Below are 25,294 nucleotides of genomic sequence, written 5' to 3' on the forward strand. Positions count from 1 at the left end.
TTGTGCTCTCTGTGTTGCTCAGACTTTGAAGTCTTACAGCGGGATAGATCCAGAGATAAGACAGGAGAACATGAGGTGTCCTTAAATGACCAGAGCACAGACAAACATCCACCTGGGGCCTCAAATATCATCGTCAAACAGCAAACAGCGTTAATATACACAGCCTGTCATGATGAGTAGCTGTCCTCAGATGACCCAGAGGACAAACAGACAGGCCACAGTAGTAGTGGTAGTTGTAGTAGTAGTTTTTTGTCCTCGTATCACCCCGTCGACAGACAGTCAGCGGGGTCAGGCTGAACTGACTCACAGGTAGTCCACAGAAAGAGCTTGTGCGTCAGGTTGGAAGAAATTGGTTATTATTTACAGGAACAATCCTACCTGATAAGCCATTGAGGGTTTGTGCTGTGCAGTAGTTTTATATGGAATATAATGTAACATTTATATGATGGAATCAGATATAAAGTCCTTACTCCAGGACTCTGAATACAGCATATGATGTTTTAATTTCTCCTCCAGAATAGAGCGATACAGTGGGATTTAATACACACCATACAATAATTTCGTTATCAGTTACTGGAATATGCACACGTTGTAAAAATCCCACTTCTTAATTTGTGTTTCTTTCTGTTGCGCCTTCATTGCTCCAACTCAAGAATAAGTTGGGAAATGCTCTGTCATTACATTTAAGAAGGGCAAATAAATTCTGGGACTTTTCTCCTTTTTTTGTTAGGTGTCATAAATCAACAGTTTACTTTTGTCAGCTGCTCCAGTTGTGTGGCAGCTGGTTTGTTGGTATGTGGTACCAGAGAGTCTTTGGTTTCTAAATTGGGGTCCTGGGGCCAGCAGGGGTCCTTAATAAGGTTTCAGAGGATTCTCAGCAACGTGTTTTCATACTTACAGTACTTCCCTGCTTACAGGAAAGTACAGAGAATATATCAGGTCAGGATGACATGTAAAGGTGGCTGCTCTGACTGATTTGAGGAGTGGGCCACAAGACTATCTAAAATTGTGATAAGTCACAGATTTTGCCGTACAGTTTATACTGCAGAACTATCCTTTCAATGTCTCTGTCAGTATTAAAGGGAAATTTCGGTTTATTTCAACCTGTCTCCTACCTTCCTAAATTTGTTTCAAGTGACTAGTGACATAAAAATAATAGTTAGCATGTTAGCCGTTAGCCTAGATACAGCCGGGGCACATAGAAGTGTCAGACCTGTTAAAACTTAAGTGAACGGGCATACTTCAAGTGCAAAGTTAGTCCACTAAACAAGCTTTTTTCCCACAAAGACCGCCTCATATCTTTAGGATAAATGTCAGAGAACATGACATGTAAACGTGTTGTCTTACCTTACCAGTGTGGTGCCATGTTTGTTTACCATTTAGCTCTGCTTTCCAAAGCGCGGCTGAAATATATCTCGCGAGCTCTAGATAAAGCCCAGCTGGGTACCACTCCAGGTGGAGGTGTCTCGACCTCGGTCACATCCAGACCATGAAAATAAGGCTGCAACCGCTCCCATTCCTTGCAACAGAGGCATTCCTCTTCTGTGGGCACTGGGGCACAGCATTCACAGGTACACCACCAATCTCCAGAGCTACTCAGCCTTGCAGCAGCCATTGCTCCTCTCTCGTCCTCTTCCTGTTGCGCCTCTCTCTCTCTCCTTCTCCGTTCTTCAATTTCACGGAGCTCTTCGTCAGTGTATCCTGGCTCAAATAAATAAGGGCAGCCATCAAACTCTCCAAAATCAAATTCCTCCTCCAAAAAGTCAAAGTCTGGCAAAAAGTCAGCCATTACTCTATAAATCTTTCATAAAATAAATGAATGAACTTTTCAGGCTACTGTCCGGTTCTGCCTTCCAGCTGTTGCTGCATGTTCAGGCACGCTATGAGATCGCTGCTTGTTCCCGCGATATTTCGGCCGCGCTTTGGAAAGCAGAGCTAGATGGTAAACAAACATGGCAGCACACCGGTAAGATAAGACAACACGTTTACATGTCGTTTTCTATATGTTCTCTAACGATATGAGGCGGTCTTTGTGGAAAAAAGCTTGTTTAGTGGACTAACTTTGCACTTGAAGGTTGCCCGTTTACTTACGTTTTAACAGGTCTGATGCTACTATGCGCTCCGGCTGTATCTAGGCTAACGGCTAACATGCTAACTATTATTTCTATGTCACTAGTTACTTGAAACAAATTTAGGATGATAGGAGACGGGTTGAAATGAACCGAAATTTCCCTTTAAGCCTTTGTGGGCAATGTTTCAGTGAGCAGGATTGCTTTATGACAACATTGGATTAATGATCAATTATCTTTTCATAAATGTGATGACATAAACATACCTGGTTATTAGCACTGCAACAAACGACTATTTTCATTGTTAATTAATCTGTCAGTGACTTTTTTGATTAATCGATTAGTTGTTTGATCCACAAAACATCATAAAATTGTAAAAAAAAAAAAAGAAAAGAAATGTCAATCTGTTTCCCAAAGCCCAAGATACCATTCACAAATGTCTTGTTTTGTCCACAGCCCATATTCACTTTACTGTTACAGAGTATTAAAGAAAATAGAACATATTGATGAGGAGGTGGCATCAGAGAAGTTTGAGGATTTTCTTCTTATCTCCATAATGCCATATTTTATTTAGTAGGAAATCATGAACAGTAAATCCTGTTAAAATGACAAACTCTTTGTGAATGTGGGTTTAGGGCTTATTATCCCTTAAAAACATTTATTTCCATATTTGTTTCTTAGCTAACCTGAAGAATACATCTACACTTGTCATACAGGGGCTGCAAACTATGATGGCTGACTCAAAAACGTACATGCCCCTATCTAGAGCCAGTGTTTGGTTTGTTCCTTCTGGGCTACTGTAGAAAGATGGCGGTGCAACATGGTGATCTTCATAGACGAGGACCTGCTCCCTGTGTAGATATAGACAGCTCATTCTAAAGTAATGAAAAAAAAAACAATGATTCTGATTTTCATGGTATTATACACTAAAGACAACATTCTAATTATATTCAATTTCTGCCAATATATTCCCCTAAATTCTACAACAGTGACTAAGGGGACACTTGACATTTTAACCTTTTGGGGCCCGCTGTTGTGATAATACCTGATACCTAATACCAATACCTGATAATACCAAAATTGCTGCATCATCTTTCAGCCTGTGAACCAGTGAACTCTACTGGCCTCAGCAGGGATAAACTTAAGATTACCAGACTTACACACACATACACACACACACACACACACACACACATGCACACACACACACACACACAAAACCTATCTCTGTGTGGATTCACAGGCTGCTCCTCTCAATATCAAACACAGGATTAATCTGTGATAATTCTGCTCTAACGCTGTAATCAATTAGTCTAGTGTGGCGGCCTCCTTTCTCCCCTCCTCTCTCCTTTCCTTTCCTTTCTGTTCATTTCCTCTCCTCTCCTTGACTTTCACGAAACTCATTTCAATCCATTTTCTCCACCATGGACTTTGAAAGACTCTGGACATTGCCTTGGCTTTATCACAAGCAGACAAAATGATGAATCACTGGTAGGGCACATAATGAAGTGAATATCCCTCGACATCACGGCAGCCCAGTTCTCGCCTTTACTTTTCCATTTGTCGGGGCACAAGCTGTTGTGTGTATCCTTACTGCGATAAGACTCGATAAGTACAGGCAAATGCAGCAGAGATAAGACTAGCTAACTGAGATCTGTCGAGCCTTTCCAAACCTCAGACAGGGCGTGTGTTTGTTTACCGTCTGCCTGCTTTTTCCACCAACAAATTCCTCCTTTTCCTCCCTTCTCTCGTCCCGCAACATTTCTCTTCTTGAACTTTGTTTGATTTCTGTCTCTCTCTGTCCTCCTTTTCTGAAAATCTTTTTTTCTCCCTTTTTGTTGCGTTCTCCTCTTCCTACAGGATGTTTCCCTTGTTTATTCTCTTAAACATCTGCCTTTCTCCTGTGTGATTTCTCTTTCTCCCCCCATCATATTCCATCCCTCTATGTGATCTATCTCGCCAACACCCTCATTTTATCTTGTTTGTTCTCAATGACGACAAAAACAGTAGCTGTTGTTACTCTTAAACCGGTTTTCCTCCGATCCCCCCACCCTCCTCTTCCCCTTCCTCTCTTTTGGATTTTATTTCTTTCCCAGTCAAAAAAAGCACTTGGCACTTTTGAAATGTAAATAAAGTTTTGTTGTTTCCTTAGCCGTAGCCTCCTCCAGCCCTGTTTATCAGGCAGACTTCAAAGTGGCACACTGACATGTGGCTCTATCTTTCCCCTGCTCTGTGAAATAGGGTCACAGGCAGCACTTGGCTTTCAGAAAAACTTTCCCTTTCATGTAAGAACCTAGTGGGTGAGAGGAACTAAAGGGGGCCATGCCAGCCAGCCAGCCACCCACCTGCTATCCAAACTGAGACACACACTGCGGCTCGTCCTCTGCTGTGTGTGTGGGTGTGTGCGTGGGTTGATGTCGATGAGTGTTGTTTTTTTGTGCACTTTTCTCAACTGGTCGTTGCAGGCCAGCAGTCAGCCCTGCCCATGTTTTGCTTGGGTGTATCTATTTCGCCTGCTGTTTTTTGGTATCTCATGATTTTATTCACTGAGTTTCTCCTCTGTCTGTGTTTTTTCTTTCTTTTCTATAGCCGTGGTGCCAGTGTGAGAGCGCCTCAGTGCCTCGTGCTGAGTTTGGGACTGCAGCAACGGGACAAAAGACATAAACGAGGGGGGACGGGAGTCAAAGAAACACAGGAACAAGCCTGCAAAAACGCTCAGAGAATCGGAGGAGACGGCATGTTGATTAGAGCTGAGTTTAAGAGAGAATCCTGACTGTGGGGGAGACGGAGGCAGACAGAGAGACTGAGAAATAAATAGATTTGAAGCTCACAGACACAAAAGAGGCTGAGAAGCTCACCTGCAGCCAGACAGGTTGAAAAATTGATAGACATACAAGAATTCATGGTGCTGGCCATGGCTGTAGGCCTGCTGCTGGGAGGATAGAGTTCAGATCAACCACATCCACACTGCAACTTCCTAAACCTTCATCCATCCTCTTTTAATCTGACCTGAAGTCAGTGTCTCAGACCCAAGACCCCTCCATCTCCTCCTTTTGTGCCCCTCTTCCTCTTAGCCATCACCACATTGCCCAGGTCCTGCAGTAGCAAAACTGTCAAAAGACAGTTATATAATCGCACAGACTAGATAACCAGTCAGCTGTGTACTTAGAGTGACTGTGCGACAGTCGCCTGTTGCAGAATTGGACAGACAGCGGCCTTTTATTCACGCACATGGACTGTTGATGAAGAAAGATGGCAGTGAGACTGGCAGGCGCCGTCCCTTCCTCTCGGCCACCCTCCCTCCCTCCAGTGGCCGTGGCTCGGACCGGTTAAGGTTTGTCTGTTGGCATCCATCGCAGCATCGGCAGCAGCTGGCAGAGCGCGGGAAGGAGCAGTATGCAGGAAACTGACTTACCGGCCACAAATGCCTTTAAAGGTAAACACTGATTGTGTGTGTGTGTGTGTGTGTGTGTGTGTGTAGATGGGTTTCTCTGTACTAATGTATAAATATACAGTATGTATTGTATCTATGTCTGTGTCAAAGAAAACATGTCCTGATTCAACTGTCAAGCATCTTTTGAAAACATTCACAAAAGTTAGGTTTGGGTGTTCAGCAATCTTGTAGCCCATCACCTCTCCTCTGACGACGATAAGCCTTTGGGGGCAATGGCTAATATTTTGAGAGATCTGGTGTAGCAATCACATATCCAGACCAAGACTTCTTCCATGCACCGGTCACCATACAGTTCGTTTAGGACCTTGAGACTGGTCAAGACAACATTTGGGCTAATCTCTATCAACAGATATCTGCATACGAATGCAGATACATTTTTAAGAAAGCTAATAAAAAGTTCGACAGCTTATGGGATTTTGACTGCATTTTGGCCAAATGCATTCTGCCTCTTTTGCCCTCCACTTGAACTGTTTACCTGCTGCTCAAATGTGATTGATTAATACCACTTGAATGACAAACAGAAACCAGAATGCTACCAATTATCCTGTTGTCCACAGATTCTGCATACATATGCAGATACCTGTTTATAGAGATTAGGGTCTGTGTCCACAGTGTTGTTTTACAGAGCACCAGCATTATTTTTCAGTTGATCCTAATAAGAAGAGAGTGTAGGAAAAGTGCTGCACCCAACATCTATTTTTCAGAGCACTCCAGCTTTTTTGTGTGGCCGCTCCAAGGGCTTCTACTTGAAAACCTCCCAACTTTTCAGAAAGGCACTGGTGTCATCACTTCCGCTCCTTTAGCTACTGTCTGTTCCAAGCTGTATGATATATCAGTCAGAAACTATTACAAAGACAAAAAGCCCATTCTTGAGAGCAGATTGCTCAGACACTGAATGTTGCTGGTAAGTATTGTGCCTTTATCATCGTACGTGTTGTAAGCTTCTTGTTCACTGTGTAGTCAACCCTCTGTTAATATGGAATTACATTATCTAACTAACATTAATGTCAAAATACGTTTGTCACAGAAACAAAACCCACAAGTAGTGCAACATTGACAAAGTACAAAGAGCATTTTTTTAATGAAGCACTGGGATGAAGTGTTTCCCAGCGTCCTGCCACTGCTTTTGTACCAAAGAAAAACACTATGTGGACACACCCCGTTAGAGTGTTTATCAGGTTCCCATAATAAATCTTCAACCTCAATGGTATGTCTTACTAATAGAACTGAACAAGCAACTATATTTTTATTGTGAGGTAAAGTGTTAAATCAGTCTACAGTGGTGGAAAAAAGTTTTCGGACACCCTTAAAATTTTACACAGTCTCAAATATTATCATGAAATATTTGCAGAAAAATCTTTTTTGTGTTTCAAAAGGTGTGGCTGCATTAGAAAGATACAAACAAATACAAATTATATATTTTTGTTTATTGTTTACAAGAAAAACTAACAAAACTAAATTCTTGACAGTTTCAATATGTCAGTTCTCAACATTGTCGGTATCAAACTCAACAAATAACGGAAAATGTGTTCAAAACTGAACAAAAAATAAGTAAACCATCACATCATCAAATTAATATTTAGTAGTCCTGCCACTGGCACGCAGTAGAGCTCTAATCCTGGCTGGCATGTTCCCCACCAGCCTTTCACACTGTTGAGGGGTAATCTTGTCCCATTCTTCTTGAATTACTGCTTTTAATTCTTCTAAATTCTTTGGTTTATGCTTTGAAACAGAATTTTTGATAATCCACCACAGATTTTCAATGGGGCTCATGTCCGGGGATTGAGCTGGCCACTCTAAGACCTGGATACTGTGCTCCTGCAGCCAAGTTCTACTGGCCTTGGATGTGTGGCAAGGGCCATTATCTTGTTGAAACATCCAGTTTTTACCTCGATGGAACAGTGCACGCAGAAGGGAGCATGTGGGTTTCAGAATGGTACAATACTTGGTAGAGTTCAATGTGCCATCACAGACAGTGAGATGACCAACACCAGCAGCACTCATGCGTCCCCAAACCATGATACTGCCTCCACCATGCTTGACAGTAGGTACTGTACATGCTGGAGATAATGCTTCGCCTGGCCTTCTGCATACCCTCACATTAGTAGGAGGAAGATAAAGCTGGAAACTGGACTCATCTGACCACAAAATCTTCTTCCAATTCCTGGCTGTCCAGTTCTTGTGTGCCTGGGCCCAATGACGCCGGGCTAACCTCTGTCTCTCATTGATCAGGGGCTTCTTGATAGCCTTGTAGGACCTTAAGCCATGATCTAAAAGTCGTCCACGTACAGTGCGGGTGGAACACTGGACACCAGTTTGGTTTGACCACTGCTGCTAAAGCTCCTGTGATGTCATTCGGCGGTTTTGCCTGCACATGCGGATCAGGATGCGGTCATTTCTTGCTGAAGAAACCCTTGGACGCCCAGATCTTGGTTTGTCTTCCAAGCTGTTGGTTCGTCTGTATTTCTGCAGAGTGTATCCAACTGCTGAAGGACGGCATCTGCACTTCCTGGCTATCTGGCGGCAGCTGTATCCTTCCTGGCTGAGAATCTTTATCTTCAGGCATGTTTCCTGCGTTAGGTTCCTTGTTTTAGCCATTTTTATGTCTGAAGAACTTTCAGATGTGCTGGCTTTATGTAGACACGAAGCTTGGCAACAAAAATTGTGTTTTTTAATAAAAAGAACGACCTTCATCACTGGTACCAAAATGACCCAATACTCAAAATTTCTTATGTATTTTTATGGAACCAATCAATTTTAAGTTTTTAATGGCTTTTTTAGGATTTATTTAGTATTTTGGCTGTGACTGTACTAAAAGAAATTGCACTTGAAGACCTAAGAGTGATTCTTAATGCAATATTTCACAAATGCATGGGGTGTCCGAAAACTTTTTTCCACCACTGTATTTTCTAATGTGATTTTCTCTTCAGTCAGCTTAGTCCAACATTTTTTAACAGATCATTTCAATAGGAAGGCGGCACATGAGGCCTAAAGTCTGATAAGCCTGTAGGAGACATTCAGATAGCGACATATTTAAGAGTGTCTGCACAAGGTCTAAGAATGTTAGAGGTTTTAGACATCCATACCATTACCAAATTCACTAGCTAATTAATGTTAATGCTGCAACTTGGCCAACTGTGTCCAAAGTCACTCCCCTTTTACTTCATAGTTCACTCTCTTTACTCTCTTTACTCTCTTTTTGGGTGTCCGACTTTTGAGTGTAAGATTTAGGCTCTACACAGTGCCCTCAAAAATTCATACAATAAATCGAAAAAGTAATGTCCATGGTATGTACACCACTTTCTGTTAATAATCCCACAATGCATTAGGGCAAATTAAAGTCAGGCACTGTCTGTTAGTGGTGTGAAATGGTGATAATTAGTAAATGTCCAAAATCTCAGTTTTCTGCTCACTGCAGTGTAACCTATTGAGTGTCCGTTATATAGAGAATAGTGCATAAGTGATCAGTGAGGGATTATGGACAAAGCCTACAGAATGAGAATGAGGCTGTCTTCCTTGTTCACAGCAAACATTTTGACTTGTCATAGTAGGACTTTTGAAATGACAGTGAGTGTGTGCAGCATGTGCCTTCACCAAAGCAGCTAAATGTAATTCAGCCATCCTTCATTCATCATCATCATTTACACCTGTGCTTTATAGTGACATGTCAAAATGTCTTCTGGGAAAAAAAGGCATCTATTGTCAGTGACAGTGCCCATACTTAGCTGATTGTCCAAAGATGGATTTCTAAAGAAAGAAACACCATTCTGTGTAATTTAGATACTTGAAAAGTTGAAGGTGTGATAAGTCTTTATCCAGGTTCATAATTTAGCTATCTTCACATCATTTTCAGACATTAAGCTGGTAGCTTGTTAGTAGAGGATGAGTGTAAATGACCAACAGCTGGCGGACAGCAAACAGTAGTCAGAATCTCCCAGTTAAAGCCCCTAGTATGCACCCACACAGATGTTTCCACTTATTCTAGCTGATTAGAAGCTGCTGAGGTCCAAGTTGAGTTGAGCTAGGCTGGAATTACATAAGATCAGCAAACATCATAAAAGAATGATGAAGGCGTAACCTCTCACAATGAAACAGGTGCAATAAAACTAACAGGAAGTTCAGCAAGATGTTAATCAAACAGTCTTAATCTGCCAAAAAGAATAATTGGTCGAGCTCTAGTTATTGTTGTTAAAAGGTGGCAGCACCTGTTGTGACATCTTATTCAACACATTGTAACACATAATATTCAATAAAAATACTTGTAAATTTTAAAACTTGTGTGTCATACAGACATGGCTTTTCCTCAGACGATTTGATGAGGTGATCCTCTCTTTCCTCTGTTTAAAACTGCCATTTGGACTGCAGCTGGCTAGTTAGCTAGCTCATTAATTGCACCAGGCTTTTATGGCAATGTTACAGTGTAGTGATGCGCGGGTCAGGGTTTTTTCCAACCTGCAGGTCCCGCATTTATGAAATATTTTGACCCGCTCCATCCTGCCCGCACAACCACATCTATTTTCACAACCCGCCCCACCCCGCCCCCGCCGCTATTAACGTACCCGTCTTGTGGCTCTCATGCTTGTATAGCCCTATCAAAGGAATTGCACTTCACGTAGTCAATGCTGCAGTCGTCTGCTGCACTAACTACCTCAGATATTGTCCCAAACATGAGAATTAGCGAATTAGCAGCTTGGCTTTCTTTTCTTTTAACTCTGTACTCTCCTGACCGTAATCTTTCCCTCACTTCTTCTTCCATCTTCACCGCTTCATTGATTCTGGTTTGTTGTGACTGCTGCTTGGTGCTTTTGTGATGTCAGGTCGCAGGTTACGTTACATAACATGCATTTACCTAACCTACAATAGTGTTGTTATCTGACATATTTAATCTTTTTTTTTTTTAAAGATTTTTTTATGGGCATTTTTTGCCTTTAATTGATAGGATAGTGAAGTGTGAAAGAGAGAAGGAGAGACATGCAGCAAAGGGCCACAGGCTGGAGTTGAACCCGGGCCGCTGCGGCAACAGCCTTGTACATGGGGCGCCTGCTCTACCACTAAGCCACCGACGCCCCAACATATTTAATCTTTAATGACCCGCCCCATGCGCCCCGCCAATAAAGTGAACATTTCTTGACCCGACCCGACCCGCGGGTAACCCGCAAGATCCGCGGGTTATGGGTCGGTCCGTGCATCACTATTACAGTGGTTACAGAAAATGAGCCAAGCAAAGTTGTCACTTATCTGACGATAGTGATGTGCCTATCCTACGCTGTGAAAAAAGCAGTGGGTGAAGCATTAAGGGGCCGTACACATGCCTTGTCTGTAAACGCCTGGAAAAAGCGAGGTAAGGCGCCAACTTTGAAGGGCGTGGAAGCAGGTTGTGGCTGAGGTTGCTAAGTGACCATAACAAGGACCGTATCATAGCCTACTTACTCGAAATCCCAAGTGCAGAGCTGATCTTCTTCCAGGCGTTGTTTTGTAAGTGTGTATTAGGCCAAAAAGATTGTCTGTAGGACAGATGTAAAGCTCTGCCTGCACTAAAATGGTCAACTTCTTCTTCATATGTACCTCAGACTGATATTTAAGGGAGAAGGGGAAGATATCTGCTAGCTGTGATTAGATGTTTCTCCTCACATGACATGCAGTATGCACTGCTGCGTACCAAAAGTAAAACTCTCTGTTTATCTCAGGGCCCAGCCATCGCGCCCTGAGAAATAGGCACTTGAGGACGTGTACATGCAGCACTTCCTCGCTCTGGCTTCTAAGTGTGCCTGCTGCATGGTCTACATTGAAAACAATGAATTTGAGGGTGTAAAAAATGCGGCATGTGTAGAGCCCATAAGTTTTTAATTTTACTCATGTAGTGGCTGGCTAGGTAGTTAGCTAGCTAGCTTGCTAATTCCACCATTCTACACTGGTTACAGACAATGAAGAACACAGTCGCTCAGTCTGACCAATGGTGTAACTTCATCACTTACTCACGTACTCACGTACTCACTCACTCACTCACTCACTCACTCAAGGACAGACTTTTGCATTTAAAGAGCTGGTCTAAAAGGTGACAAGCCAAAACATATTCAAGGATGTTACAGTATTACTGAAAATTAAAAGGGAATTCAGGCATAGCTGTAATACCCCAGAATGCAGTGCGGTCACAGCTTGCACCTCTCCAGATGTGTTGTCAAAGATGTGAAAAGTCTGTTGCAAATACTTTTCTGTAATTACATATGAACAACCTTTTGTAATTGCTGACTCATCTATGTGTGCCTCAATATGCAGCACTGCAATTTCTGTGTGTATTGACATTTGTGAGGGAATCAGACAGGTGATAGTGTCTGAGGTGAAAAGTTCACAGTGCTGCAGAGATGAAATCCGTCCTCAGTGGAAATAATATGCACTGTGCTGCACACAATATTAGCCTCTGTCAACCTGACCTTAACTGTTTCTCATTAAAACATAATCACTTAGTGTAATTATGATTGTTGTAATTGAAGTCATATGCAGGCATAGAGAGGAGGCCTAGCTTTTCCTCTGGGGACTTACTGACCCGTGACACGCTGACTGGCCTCAGTCAGAGCAGAAAATGAAATCTGTTTACTTTGAGACACACCGTGCTGATTTTAGAGACAAGATCTACGGAAATCCATTGAAAGTACAACCCACATAAAATTGTTGCTTATCCAGACATGAATAAGAAGATAGTTATCACAGGTATCACAGACAATCGATTATGGTGAATAAATAACTGAATTATTAAAATGTAGAGTATTGAGTGTCTCTCTCTCTCTCTCTCTCTCTCTCTCTCTCACACACACACACACACACACACACACACACACACACACACACACACACACACACAGTTTTCCATCATTATCTTTTTTCCCTCACTTTCACTCTGTTTGTAATTCATTTTTTCATCTTCTAGATTTGTTAGGAGACACTTAAACTTAACATGTTTCACAGAAGACATTCTGACATCAGGAGAGGGCCAGGTGTAAATATGCACCTGAATAGAATAGAGCTGTCATTAGTGTTATTAGTAACACCTGTGCTTTTTCTACTATGATGAGTGAAAATGTCTGCTGTGAAAAAGGCCTGTTATACCCTGCCCGCATTCCATCATTAGGTGTGTTTTCAATTTGAGAAACTGAGCGGAAACATCGAAAATTCTGAAGAAAAAAAAATAAAGATGACAAGACGGTTTTTACTCTTGGTTGAGGTGTAAAAGTTGGTGTATAAATTAAAGCAAAAAGCTAAAAAGTTTTAAGGAAACACACCTGTAAGTACTTAAAACATGTCATTTAAACTGTCACTGATGCTTCCACTTTATGAAGGAATGATAAATGGCAAAAGAGGTTGAGGAGTGCTTCTGCTTATGTTAACTTGTATGCAGCCTTTTGCAGCTCCGGGGGGAGCTGCATCAAGTCTGATGAATTGCTAGGGCTTTAAATCACAAGTTTCATCATGATATGATTTTGTATCTATTTTTTTGGACAGTAGTACATTATTTGCGGATATCACGTTTGCCACGATACGATTTCTATTCAGTTTAACTCAGGGGCTTGCTATCAACATGAGACTATATCAGTGAGTATTCTCAATGTCTTTTTCTTGGCTGCCTGCCCCTGTCTGCCTGCCGCTAGGCTGCTAGCGCTGTTTGAATGTTTAGGAAGGAGGTGCACTTGGATGGAAATGAAACACAGCCGTACCATGGGAATTTCAAAATAAAGGCTTATCAGAAGATAATGCAACATATCAATGTTTTCACTTTGCATTGTTGATATTGAATCAATAATATAGAGCCAGACTGATGTATCGTATCACCCCTATACCTCAGGTGATGTCACTTGAGTCAACTCGAAGACTGCAAGTTTGAAAAAGAAAACAATCTGGAGGAGTGGAGTTAGAAAGAAGAAGAAGTCTTGGGACCACTCCTCATCTCTGAGGCTAGCAGCTCAGGGCTACATTAGCCGCTGCTGGCTTAACATATCCAAATCTACCCGACTGCACTGTCGATTTTATTATTTGTACTGAACTGACGTTTAAGGTGCATTGTGGGTAATTTAGGCACCAGGTTTTTGACAAGGAAGAAGAATACGAGGCATATGAAAGGCAGTATCTGCTGCATTGATTTGGATCCTTTTTTTTAACTGTACAATCGTGAGTCTGACAGTGTTATGGGAATGTGATGCTAAATGACCAGAGAACACTACCAGCAGTTTTCATTGGAACTACTTTCTATCAAAGAAGTAGTCTTTAAGTTGCCTTTATATACTGCTCTGTGTGTTTACTATTTAAATTCATACTGTCCATATAAACTGTTGATTAATCTCTCACACACATACTGTTTCTACACATCAAACCAATCAACTGTTTGCATGGATGTATATACCACTGGGTGCAAGACAGAGATAGCATCAACAGTGTCACCCAGACAGCAGATCTCGGTACAGCCATTGTATTGTTTCTTCCAGAATAAAGCCATCCTCTGTGTGTCCCATCATATGAACAAACAGCTTCTTCAGACAGACTTATGCAGATAATACACCCATGAAGTTGACTGATGACATTTTCAACAGCATTCTCTCATGTCGCCTCCCAGTCCGGATTTTCAGGCTGCTGCAGTGAATTTCACATTCTGCCATTTTCTCTTTGATTGCTGAGAGTGTGGAGTCCTGCTGTGATGTTTCCATTGGCGATGTTAACCAGAGCACACATCGGAATGTGCCTCCTCCACTCACCACTGATTTGTCAAAGCAATTTGACTTGCTGCTGAAGCTCACTCAATCGCGTAAATGACCAAGAGCATGGAGCGGTTGACAGAACCTTTATTCTGAGGAAGATGGGATCTCTGAGACAGACATCTCACTCTGTGAGCTTATAGAAAACCACACTGACGAACTGACTGAGTCACTGACAGACTGACTTATAACTTAACTGGCTGCTCCCTGTTGTTTCCTATGAGGTAATTAAACTGAACATAGAGCCTAGTGGGGCTGGCATGCAGAGTGTGTGCTGCGTAGTTAAGAGTTTGATTAATGCACTTGAAATCTTCACAAACACACACACACACACACACACACACACACACACACACTAGCTTATTTGGGAATATGTGTATGCATCCCGCTGTTATTATTAGTGTGGTCAACTACTGAAGATATAGAGAAATCACTCTAGAGCAGAGCCTCCTCTCTGTTCTCAGAGCACACATGTTACATAATTCATCAGCTGTGTGTGAGTGTGTGCGTATGCGTGTGTCTGGGTTAGTTCTGGTCAGTCTCCGCTGAGGCCCTGCGGGGTTGAAGAGGGGAATGAAGTCATCGAGCGGTAGTAAACAAACCTGCCAACATTCAGATGTAGGTAGACACCTGTGGTCGATACCTGCAGGGTTAACGTAAGGTTTTGTTTACTGCGCGGAGTTCAAGTCAGGTAAAACACACACACCTGCACCCACACACACACATACACACACAGACGTCTGGCCTTCCACTCAGCCCCGTCTGTGTGCGTGTCTGTATCTGTGTTTAGTGCATTTTAATCCACGCTGATTTCCTTGTGAACTTGTTATTGTATGTATTGTGTTCTCAGGTGATGTTTACAAGGAACAGCGTGTTCACCTGCTCATGCAGACACAGACCAAGGCCATGATACCAACGCTGGAAAACAGCTTTCAGTCACACTCTTTCACCTTAACAGTATTCTGTTTCAAATATTTTTATTGGCAGCATTAGTGCAAAAAGCTTGACATTCAGGTTAGACATAATATGAAACTGCTTCAGGTTTTACCTTAACAGTATTCTTAACAGTTTCCCAGACCCACAGCGAATTGTCACTCAGTGCTAAAGCTCAGCTCAAGTGAGCAGTTCAGCCTCTTTCAGCTTATTGTTTTGGTTCCTGGCCTTTAGATTTCATTGTCATTAGCCCTGTCAGCAGCAACAGCAGCCCCACTGTACATTACCTGCCAGTAGCAAACAGCAGACAGAGTTAGGAGTTGGTGGAGATCATGTGCACAGGAACATGTTTTCGTTGAGGGCTACTCAGGGTACACACATGACTGTGTATGAGCATGTGCATACAGAAGAACTGCTCAGACATTTTTTATAGACAACCACTAAAGATCCAAAGTGTAGGCTTTAGGGGAATATACTGGCAGATATGGAATATAATATTTATGAGTATGTTTTCATTACTGTGTAATCACCTGAAACCAAGAATTGTTGTGTTTGTGTTACCTTAGAATAAGCTGTTTATATCTACGTACGGAGCAGGTCCTCCTACACAGAGTCCAAGTTCTTTCTACAGTAGCCTAGAATGGACAAACCAAATACTGGCTCTTGATAGGGCCATTGGTGTTTTTGCATTGGCCATCGTAGTTCTCTGACACACTTGGCACATGCATAGACTGTAAAAATAATGGACGTAGCTACTGCAACGTCACCCATTGGTTTGTGGACTCCTATTTTAGAGCCTCCAGTTTGGCATTTAGGAGTTACCATCTTATTTTGTTGGAGCCAGAGGTGACTGTATTTGGACAAGAGGGTGGAGATGTGGAAGTGCCAGAGGTTGATCTGACTCATAGACTGTGGTGACACCTCACAAACAGCCTTTCACTCAACGTTGCCATGCCCTTAATTATGTGTAACTTGAAGCGTTAATACAGTGTAAACAGGTGATACTGTAAATATAAAAATTCACCCCCTGTACAGTTGTCATGAATGTTGAAATTAGCTATAGAGACAAAACCATTTTTGTACAAGGCTGTAAACATGTTTATTAATGCTATAAAGTTGGGCATCTTAACATGGGGATTTATGGGGATTGACTCGCTTTTAGAGCCAGCCCAAAGAGGCTATTTGAGGAACTGCAGTTTTTTGGCTTCATTTTCAGCCTCGGAGGGGGCATCAACCTCATGGCTAGATGCCACTAAATCCTACACATTAGACCTTAAATGTTAGTCCAAGAATGTGCACTCCATTGCCGCAGACACAATTTCTCTCTGGACTGCATGTACCAAAATTTCTAATATTTCATTTCAAATGGTGACAGAAATCCAGTTGTCTCTTTGCTAAAAAATCACGTGCAAAATCACCTGTACACCTGCTTGTCGCCCACATCATCACTTGGGACTTAAAACTTAAAACTCCTTACCTAGTGGCTATGCCTTTGCAGTGAAAGTCCCTTGTGCCCAAGCAGCCTAATTTCATGGATCTATAAAAGCAGCTCCAAAACTTTCTCAGTTGTTGCAACTTGCTTTATTGACTAGCTATTGGTACTGCAAATTTCTCCTCAAATCTAGTTGACCCTGACCCTTGTGCTTAGACGTGACAGCCGGACATGGACGGCAGATCAGGGGAACTGATTAAAGTCACACATTTAAAACTTCTTTTCCACATATTTTCTTGCACCTTATCATGTGGTGTACAAATTTAAAACAAAATGTTCAGATAGCCCATTAGTTAGCTAGCTAGCTTAGTTAGGCAAAAATAGCCAAGTATTTACAGACTGTGTTGATCCACCACTTGTCAATAGGGGGGTGCTGTAGCACATGGCGGAGATCAAAATAGAGATAAATGAAAAATAAATATTGGATTTAAATCTGTCAAGACACCAGAAATTTGATGAGTGCTAATGTTACTCTGTGTCTATTGGATCTGCATAGGTAACTGTTAGCTAACAGGTTCGTTGTCAACTTTATATAACTTAATAATTTGTCAAATGTTGGATTTTCAGTTTGTTGTTGTCCCTGCCCATGTTCCCAAAAACACAATCACATCTGCATTAAGACATGTACAGCATTCCCACACCTCTACTAACCATAATGGAAAGCATGTACACTCAGCAAATGAGATGACATTTTAGTAGTCTGGGTTGGATTTTGTAGGAAATATGCTGGACTCCAGTGTGTCACTAAAAATAACGGGTGGTCTTCCGTTGTGGTCTTAAATAAAACAAAATAAAGAATTAAAAATCATTCATTCATTCATCTTCTAACCGCTTCATCCTCTTGAGGGTCGCGGGGGGGCTGGAGCCTATCCCAGCTGACATCGGGTGAGAGGCAGGGTACACCCTGGACAGGTCGCCAGACTATCGCAGGGCTGACACATAGAGACAAACAACCATTCACACTCACATTCACACCTATGGACAATTTAGAGTTACCAATTAACCTAGTCCTCAATCTGCATGTCTTTGGACTGTGGGAGGAAGCCGGAGTGCCCGGAGAGAACCCACGCTGACACGGGGGAGAACATGTAAACTCCGCACAGAAGGGCTCCCACGCCCGGGATCGAACCGGCAACCCTCTTGCTGTGAGGCGAGAGTGCTAACCACCACACCACCGTGCCACCCGAATTAAAAATCATTTTAGCCATTTGTTCTCTTCAGAATACAGGGAGGAAGCAATGTTCTCGCAGCAGGAACCAAAAAAGAAAAAAAGAATCTCCCTCTAAATCTAACCAGTGTCACCCTTTCTTCACCTACATTTTCTAACAACCCCCTTGAGGCAGTCGATATACAGAGAGACAATACTGCAGAGTCACTCTCAATCCCAGTCTACCTCCCTCTTTCTCATCCTTCTGTCGCTCCCCTTTCTGCATTTGACACATTTTCTCACTCTGCCTCTCCCTTGGTGGTCACCTTTTTCTGTCCATCTCCATTTATCTCACTCTGTCTGTCATCCTGTCCTCCTCCCTCCTCTGCTCCGTCTTGCACTGTGGTCTCCCACCACAGTCAATCCATATTGAGCTGTACTAATGTGGAGCCCTCGCCCATCTATAAAGTGACTGACAGCTCAGGGTGATTAGATGAGGACCTCCTGCCCCTCTGCCTGCCTGCTGCCTGGGGCGGAGGCCTCACACACACTTGATATCTGTCTGTCTACCTCTTTACTTGTCTATGCAGTGGTGAAATTATACATACTTAATTTTTTACAAGCCTGAAATGTCACTATGTCAAGTTTCCACCACCACGTATTTAGTGAGAACAAATGTAGCTGTGGCACTCTCTGGTTTGAGCAGACTGTAAGGGGTTAAAGTTTGGAATTCAGTCGTTGCAGCCAGTTCTCGTTCATCAATTACTGATGCTTTGTCATGCCCTCAGCGTGTTAAAGCGATACACAGGGCACCCTTTAGCATCTCTATGTGATGCACAACTGAAACACATTGTAACACACAATACATGTTGGGAAACTTACCTGGTTAGGTGTAGAAAAAAATCATGTTTTGAGTTAAAATAAGCACATTGTTATGCAGCATAGGGTGATGTACGTCATGTGAGTGACGTCATTGCGAGACGACCATATCTAAATTACATAACGTTATGTTAGAACAATGAAACACAGATACATAAGTGAGGTTATGTAACATTACCTAATACAATGGGACGTAGGTACATAAGTTACGCAATGTTATGTTAAAACAACATTGACGTTTGGTGTCACATTGGACATGAATTGCAGTCTCCTAGATGGAAGTATTTTTTTGTTTAACCGGTCCACCTACCCTGCCTTTCCTCACTACATGGACTTTCTCACCCTTTATACTACATCACTTACTCTCAGTGTGTAATGGCTAGGTTGGATGGGTTTTCACTGAAGTTAGGTGAAAGTCAGGTGTGTCTCATAAAGACATTAAAGGATGCCTTTGGCTTCAATATCATAAGCCGAGGGATATGACAATGCGTCATTATTTGACGACCTGTGAATGAAAATGGGCTGGTAATTACAATACAGTTACTAATCACAGAAACGCCTCAATGCTTGGACAATTCTGAACATGGGCTTATCTTGTCAGGGATTGGTTGTGATGGTTCATATCAACTTTGTATCTGTGCATTCATTTGGCAGACTGATCCACACATGATAGCTTCGTGCAGGGCTAAGGTTTCTGGGCAGCAACTAGCCTTTGCTGATAGAGGAGGAATACATGTCTTTCCTGCTGGCTAGCCTACATTCAGCAATCACTTGGTTTTCACCTGCTTTAGAAACCATTATCTCTGTCTTAGATTTTACATGTTAAATCACTCAATTACTAGTGGTGGTCAGCGATATAGATGAAGGTTAAAATGTCCCTGCTACACTGACTAGCATGTTTAGGGTACAGTTTTTAGCTCTTACAGGTCCAGTGTGTAGGATTTAGGGAGTTAAATTGGCAGAAATTGAATTTATTTTGGTAAACATATTTTCTTTAGTGTAAAATCAGCTGAAAATAAAGATTGTGTTTTCCTTATGTTAGAATGGGCTGTTTATACCTACAGAGGGAGCAGATCCCTCAGGTCCGCGGAGTCTGCCATGTTGCACTACCATGTTGCTACAGTAGCCTTGAGCAAACAAAACATTGGCTCTAGATAGGGCTTTTGGCAAATTGGTGTCATAGTGTTGTGGCGTCAGCCTTTGTATTTAGGAGCCCCTCTGCCATGAGCTGAACAACATCAGAAAAACACTGACTTTTAATTATCATTGTTTTTACCAGTTTAAATCACCTGATCTGTTTATTTTGGAGAGGAAGAGGCCTCTGATGGAAGACGGCTGCCAAGCTTCAGACCTCTGTTCAAGACCAATAAACAACAACACAGGGTTTTTCTTTGTAAGACACTGAGGTTCTTCCAGCGACTTTTGAGTTTTTTAGCGACCTGCCCCCAAATTGAAAAAACAGTACAAATGTACAAGTCATGAAAAATATAAAGTAATGTAACTTTTTGCTTTTTTTAACCATTGCTCTTACTTTTGCTGTTGAGTAATGAAATTACATTTTCAGTTAGTAAACTGTAATAAGTAAATTATTACAATTGTCCAACAGAAACATAACATTGCCAACAGAAATGGCTAAAACTACAAAAATAAAGGTTGAAGTAAGTTGTAGTAAACCTTTTCCTTTAAGAATCTGCCTGCTAGCTTTATGTCAGAAGACATTCTACCCATGTTATGCAGAATTCTTTAAAACTAATACAACAGTATATCAGCTGTGATGTTATTCAACAGTAGATGGTTCAGACAGTGTCTTAAGGCTACTTATGGTTCAGCAAGCTAGGGTGTGTGTGTATGTGTGTAGGGGAACTATAACAGAGCATTCTGCATAGCTTTGCAAAGAAAGCTTGTTTCAAAGTGTGAGCAGGCAGCTGAGCCCTGTGGGACCCCACAGGTGATGAGTGCTGAGAAACAGGATGAGTTGTGTATCATGAACAAGAACATGCTGTTAAAATACGATCAAGAGACACCAACCATCCGACACCACACACACAATCGCACACATGCTTACGGCAATCAATTAAAATTGCATGATCTTCTGTGTAATATTTCGGCGCTATACAGTGTAAAAGGAGAGGCAGTCTAACCCTGGATTCTCACAAATACAGTTGAAAACAACATCTAAGCACAAAATACACAAAACCTTTAATGAAAATACAAGTTTAAAGAGGAATATTGTAGCTCTAAGGATCCAGGCTGTTTCTTCTCTAAACCCGTGCATGTGTGATAGTAGAGAATGCCAGCATACAGTAGCACTGGTCAGAGAGCTGTTTTTAATGATGGAATCTGTATCAAAGATACCTTTGAGGAATTTGGTGGGAACACTATCTATTGAACAAGTAGAGCACCTCATATGGGACACAGTTTGCTGTGAAAACAACAGGGGAAAGGGTTCAGAGTAGCAGAGCAGAGTTTTCTGACATCACAGATGAGTCCCAGTTTAGAGGAAAATCTGGATTTTTGTGCTTTTCTTTCTTGTTTTTTTTTTTTTCCTTTTCCTTTTTGGCAAAGAATGCCCAAACCCCCCCTTCCCTTTGTGAACATGGCTGTGTTTTATTCTGCATTCAAGTGATGTGGGAATATTTGCCAGAACATGTAGCGAGTTCTTAACCAAAATGATTAAGGTTACTTAGTCACAATCAAGAGATAATATGAACAGTTTTTAATTGTTCTCTCTTGTTTTCCTGCCTAACACACTTGCACTTGGTGAATCACTAATTTAAGTTTGCAGCAAATCAAACACTGCAGCATCAGGCACAAGCACAACAGAAGCAGTTGTGTCCTGCACTTCTATTTAATGCTGGTAAATTACTGTAAAGGGCAACACACACAGGTGGAAACAACTGCACACATTGCTTAATGTGTAAGCCCACAAACCAGAGGTGTGAAAAATACACACCAACCAGGGTTTGTTCTGGCTCAGAATGGGCCTTTGGGGAGTGACTACACACGACAGCATGATTGGTCCGTGTACAGTAAAGGCAATGAGTCTGTGTTACTGTACCTATTGTACAAGAATCTTTGCACTTCTATGTCATTTCTGACCATTTGAAAAATCACAATGTCTGCTGTGGTTGAGTAAATGAAACCCCAACTACCAAAACTGGTTAATAAAGGTTAAAGAAGTATCACGACATGGAGCGGAAGTGAGTTTGAGGTAGTGCAGTTTGGAGCTTCGAGTTGGCCTTGCCTGTTATGTGTGTAGCACATAAAAGATTGTTGTGTCAGACGCGTTGTCACCTACTGAAAATACTCCATTTGGTTTAGATAAGGGCAGCAGGAGGCAGGATATGACACAAAATGTATGCTGTGCTTGTAATTCATCATTTTAAAAATATCACCAGAAATAGAACAGCTTTTAATTTACAGCCCCGTTTCCACAAAAGTTGGGACGCTGTGTAAAATGTAAATGAAAACAATACGCAATGATTTGTGAATCCTTTTTCACCTATATTCAGTGGCACACAATACAAAGACAATATGTTTAAAGTTTAATAATAAATACACACTGTGAAATTGATGACTGCAACATGATGGGACAAATGGTGGGACAGGAGCATGTTTACCACTGTGTGACATCACCTTTTATTTTAACAACACTCAGTAAGTGTTTGGGAACTGACAACACTAATTGTTGAAGTTTTGAAAGTGAAATTCTCTTCTTCTGAATTCTGCTTGATATGCAAGCTTCAGTTGCTCAACAGTCCGAGGTCTCTGTTGTTGTGTTTTGTGCTTCATTATGCGCCACACATGTTCAGTGAGAGACATCTGGACTGCAGGCAGGCCAGTGTTGTACCTGCACTCTTTTACTACAAAGCCGCGCTGTTGTAACACGTGCAGAATGTGGCACATTGTCTTGCTGGAATGAATAGGGACGTCCCTAAAAAGACATAATCTGGATAGCAGCATATGTTGCTCCAAAACCTGTATGTACCTTTCAGCATTCATGGTGCCTTCACAAGTGACCCATGATGCCATGGGCCCTAACGAACCCCATACCATCACAGATGCAGGCTTTTAACTTTGTGTTGGTAACAATCTGGATGGTGCTTCTTCTCTTTAGCCTAGAGGACAGGACGTCCATGGTTTCCACAGCACACTTTTCTACTTTGTGTCAGTTCCTCGCAGGTGAGCTTGGGCCCCGAAAAACCTGTGGCATTTCTGGATGTTGTTGATATGTGGCTTTCACTTTGCATGTTAGAGTCCTAACCTGCATTTGTAGATGCAGCGATGAACTGTGTTTACTGACACTGGTTTTCCAAATTACTCCGGAGTCCATGTTGTAATATCCTTTATACAGTCAGGTTGATTTTTAAGAGAGTTCAAAGGTCATGGGCATTCAGGGTTGGTTTTCAGCCTTGTTCCCTATGAGCAGAGATTTGTCCAGATTCTCTGAAGCTTTTGATGATATTATCGATTGTAGATGGTGAGATCAGTAAATGCCTTGCAACTGGATGTTGAGAAATGTTCTCAAACTGTTGTACTGATTGCAACACAGCTCTTCACAAAGTGCTCTTCAAGGATGCTCCCTTTTATACCCAATAATGATACTTTAATCTGTTACCAGTTAACCTGATTACCTGTGGCATGTTCCAAACAGGTCATTTTTGATCATTTCAAAACTTTCCAGGTCTTCTGTTGCCGCTGTCCCAACTTTTTGGAATGTGTTGCAGGCATCAAATTATGAGTGAGTGTATATTTAGTAGTCTATCAGTTTGAACATGAAATACTGTATCTTGTCTTTGTACTGCATTCAATTGAATATAGGTCAAAAAAGATTTGCAGATCATTGCATTCTGTTTTTATTAACACATTACACAGCATCCCCACATTTTGGAATCGGACTTGTATGAGAAATCACTGCTAGCTGACTGATACAGCGCCAGTCACATGTGGATGAAAGGGACATGGACTTCTGGAAGTCAAATTTAAAGTTTATTTTCTGCTTCTTCAACAGTTGTTTGATACAATGCTATTAAACATATTCAGGGAAGATTTGTTTTGCTATTTTTATTGTCAGTTCTTACCATTTTGGTGCTGGTGATTTTTCCTTGGCCCTGGCTAAAATCTCTTTGGGGGTCGCTAAACATTCCTCTATGCAGGAAAATGCCTGTCAGATCTCCAGAAAACCTGCCTAATCTACATTTATAATTAGCTCGCTTTTACTGATATTTCTGTTTCACTGCTGAATACCACAAGACCCAACCTGTTTCATGATGAGAAGGCTAACCTCTGCATTGCTCTTTATAGTCAAATAGTGGCTGATTACAGGGGCGGCTGTGGCTCATTCGCTAATCAGAAGGTCGATGGTGGTTCGATCCATGAACCCAGCAGTCTACAAGTTGAAATGTCCTTGTGCAAGACACTGAACCCCAAACTGCTCAGACTGTGAGTGTACCTTTGAATCGCTCCTAATGAGCAGGTGTCACCTTGCATGGTAGCTTCTTCCACCAGTGTATGAATATGTGTTACAAAGTGCTCTGAGCCATTGCTAAGACTGAAAAAGCCCCATATAAATGCAGTCCATTTACAGACACTTACCTGCAGTGAATAGTTGGCTAATTATTACAATTTACACATAGTTTTTTCTGAAAAGAAAATTCACATTGCACAGAATCTGATGGCAGTGACACATTAGCAGCAGAACTGCTCCATGATACTCGCTAATGGTCAACACTTGTGTGTGTGTGTGTGTGTGTGTGTGCGTGTGCGTGTGCGTGTGCGTGCCGGATGTGCGCGGATTGTGTATCCATATTAGTTTGATATAATTGCAAGATGTATGACAAGATAATTGCACATGTGTGCGTGTGCCTGCTAATGTTCGAGTGTGTGTACATGCGTTTGGGTCCATGCATGTGTGTATTTATGTTCAGCAGATATAATTACAGGGTTTACGACATGATAATTGCATGCATGTCTGTGAATGTGCTTGTATGTGCATTCATATTTATTCATTATAATGACAAGGTTGGAGACAAACTGACTATGTGTGTGTGTGAGTGTGTGTGTGTGTGTGTATGTGTGTGTTGGTGTCTATGGCAGAAACACACTAAATTAGACAGACAGTGAGTCATCCCTGTCTAATTTCTTCTTCAGTGTGTGTGTGTGTGTGTGTGTGTGTGTGTCTTAGTACGCAAATGTTTATTGTGGAATGTTTCAGGTTTATGAAGCAAAAATGTGTGTGTATGTGCTGTTATGCACCCTTGCCTGAGCAGTGTGTGTATGTGTGTGTTTACCTTGTCTCTCTGTGCATGGCTGCCTGCTGTCTGATTTTGTCTCCTTTATTTACTTCCCATCCAGCTTATTTACTAGTCAGTCAGACATCCACCCAGCCCACGTTTACACTGACCTAAATAGGCACATCATCTGTGTGTGTGTGTCTGTGTGTCTGTGTGTTTGTGGTTGTCTGTGACCATGCCTATTTGTATCCGTGTCTACAACAAGTGTGAGTGTATGTGTGGGTCGGGGTTGTGTGTGCATGTAGGCGTGTTTATATCAGCGATTGTTTGCTTGTGTGTGTTTGTG

At 41.8% G+C, this 25,294-nt stretch overlaps 1 protein-coding gene across 2 annotated transcripts in view; it reads left to right on the plus strand.

The window, feature by feature from the left end:
* The window catches only part of ldlrad4b (low density lipoprotein receptor class A domain containing 4b), a 272,731-nt gene that overhangs the window by 89,930 nt on the left and 157,507 nt on the right, over positions 1 to 25,294 (plus strand). For both annotated transcript variants that reach the window (XM_049582538.1, XM_049582540.1), the window contains exon 2: positions 4,659 to 5,505. In XM_049582538.1, the coding sequence (XP_049438495.1) occupies positions 5,466 to 5,505 (40 nt within the window). In that variant the 5' untranslated portion in view covers positions 4,659 to 5,465. The remainder of the gene's footprint in view (positions 1 to 4,658; positions 5,506 to 25,294) is intronic.

Source organism: Epinephelus fuscoguttatus, linkage group LG8 (genome assembly GCF_011397635.1).
Source record: "Epinephelus fuscoguttatus linkage group LG8, E.fuscoguttatus.final_Chr_v1".
Taxonomy (NCBI): domain Eukaryota; kingdom Metazoa; phylum Chordata; class Actinopteri; order Perciformes; family Serranidae; genus Epinephelus; species Epinephelus fuscoguttatus.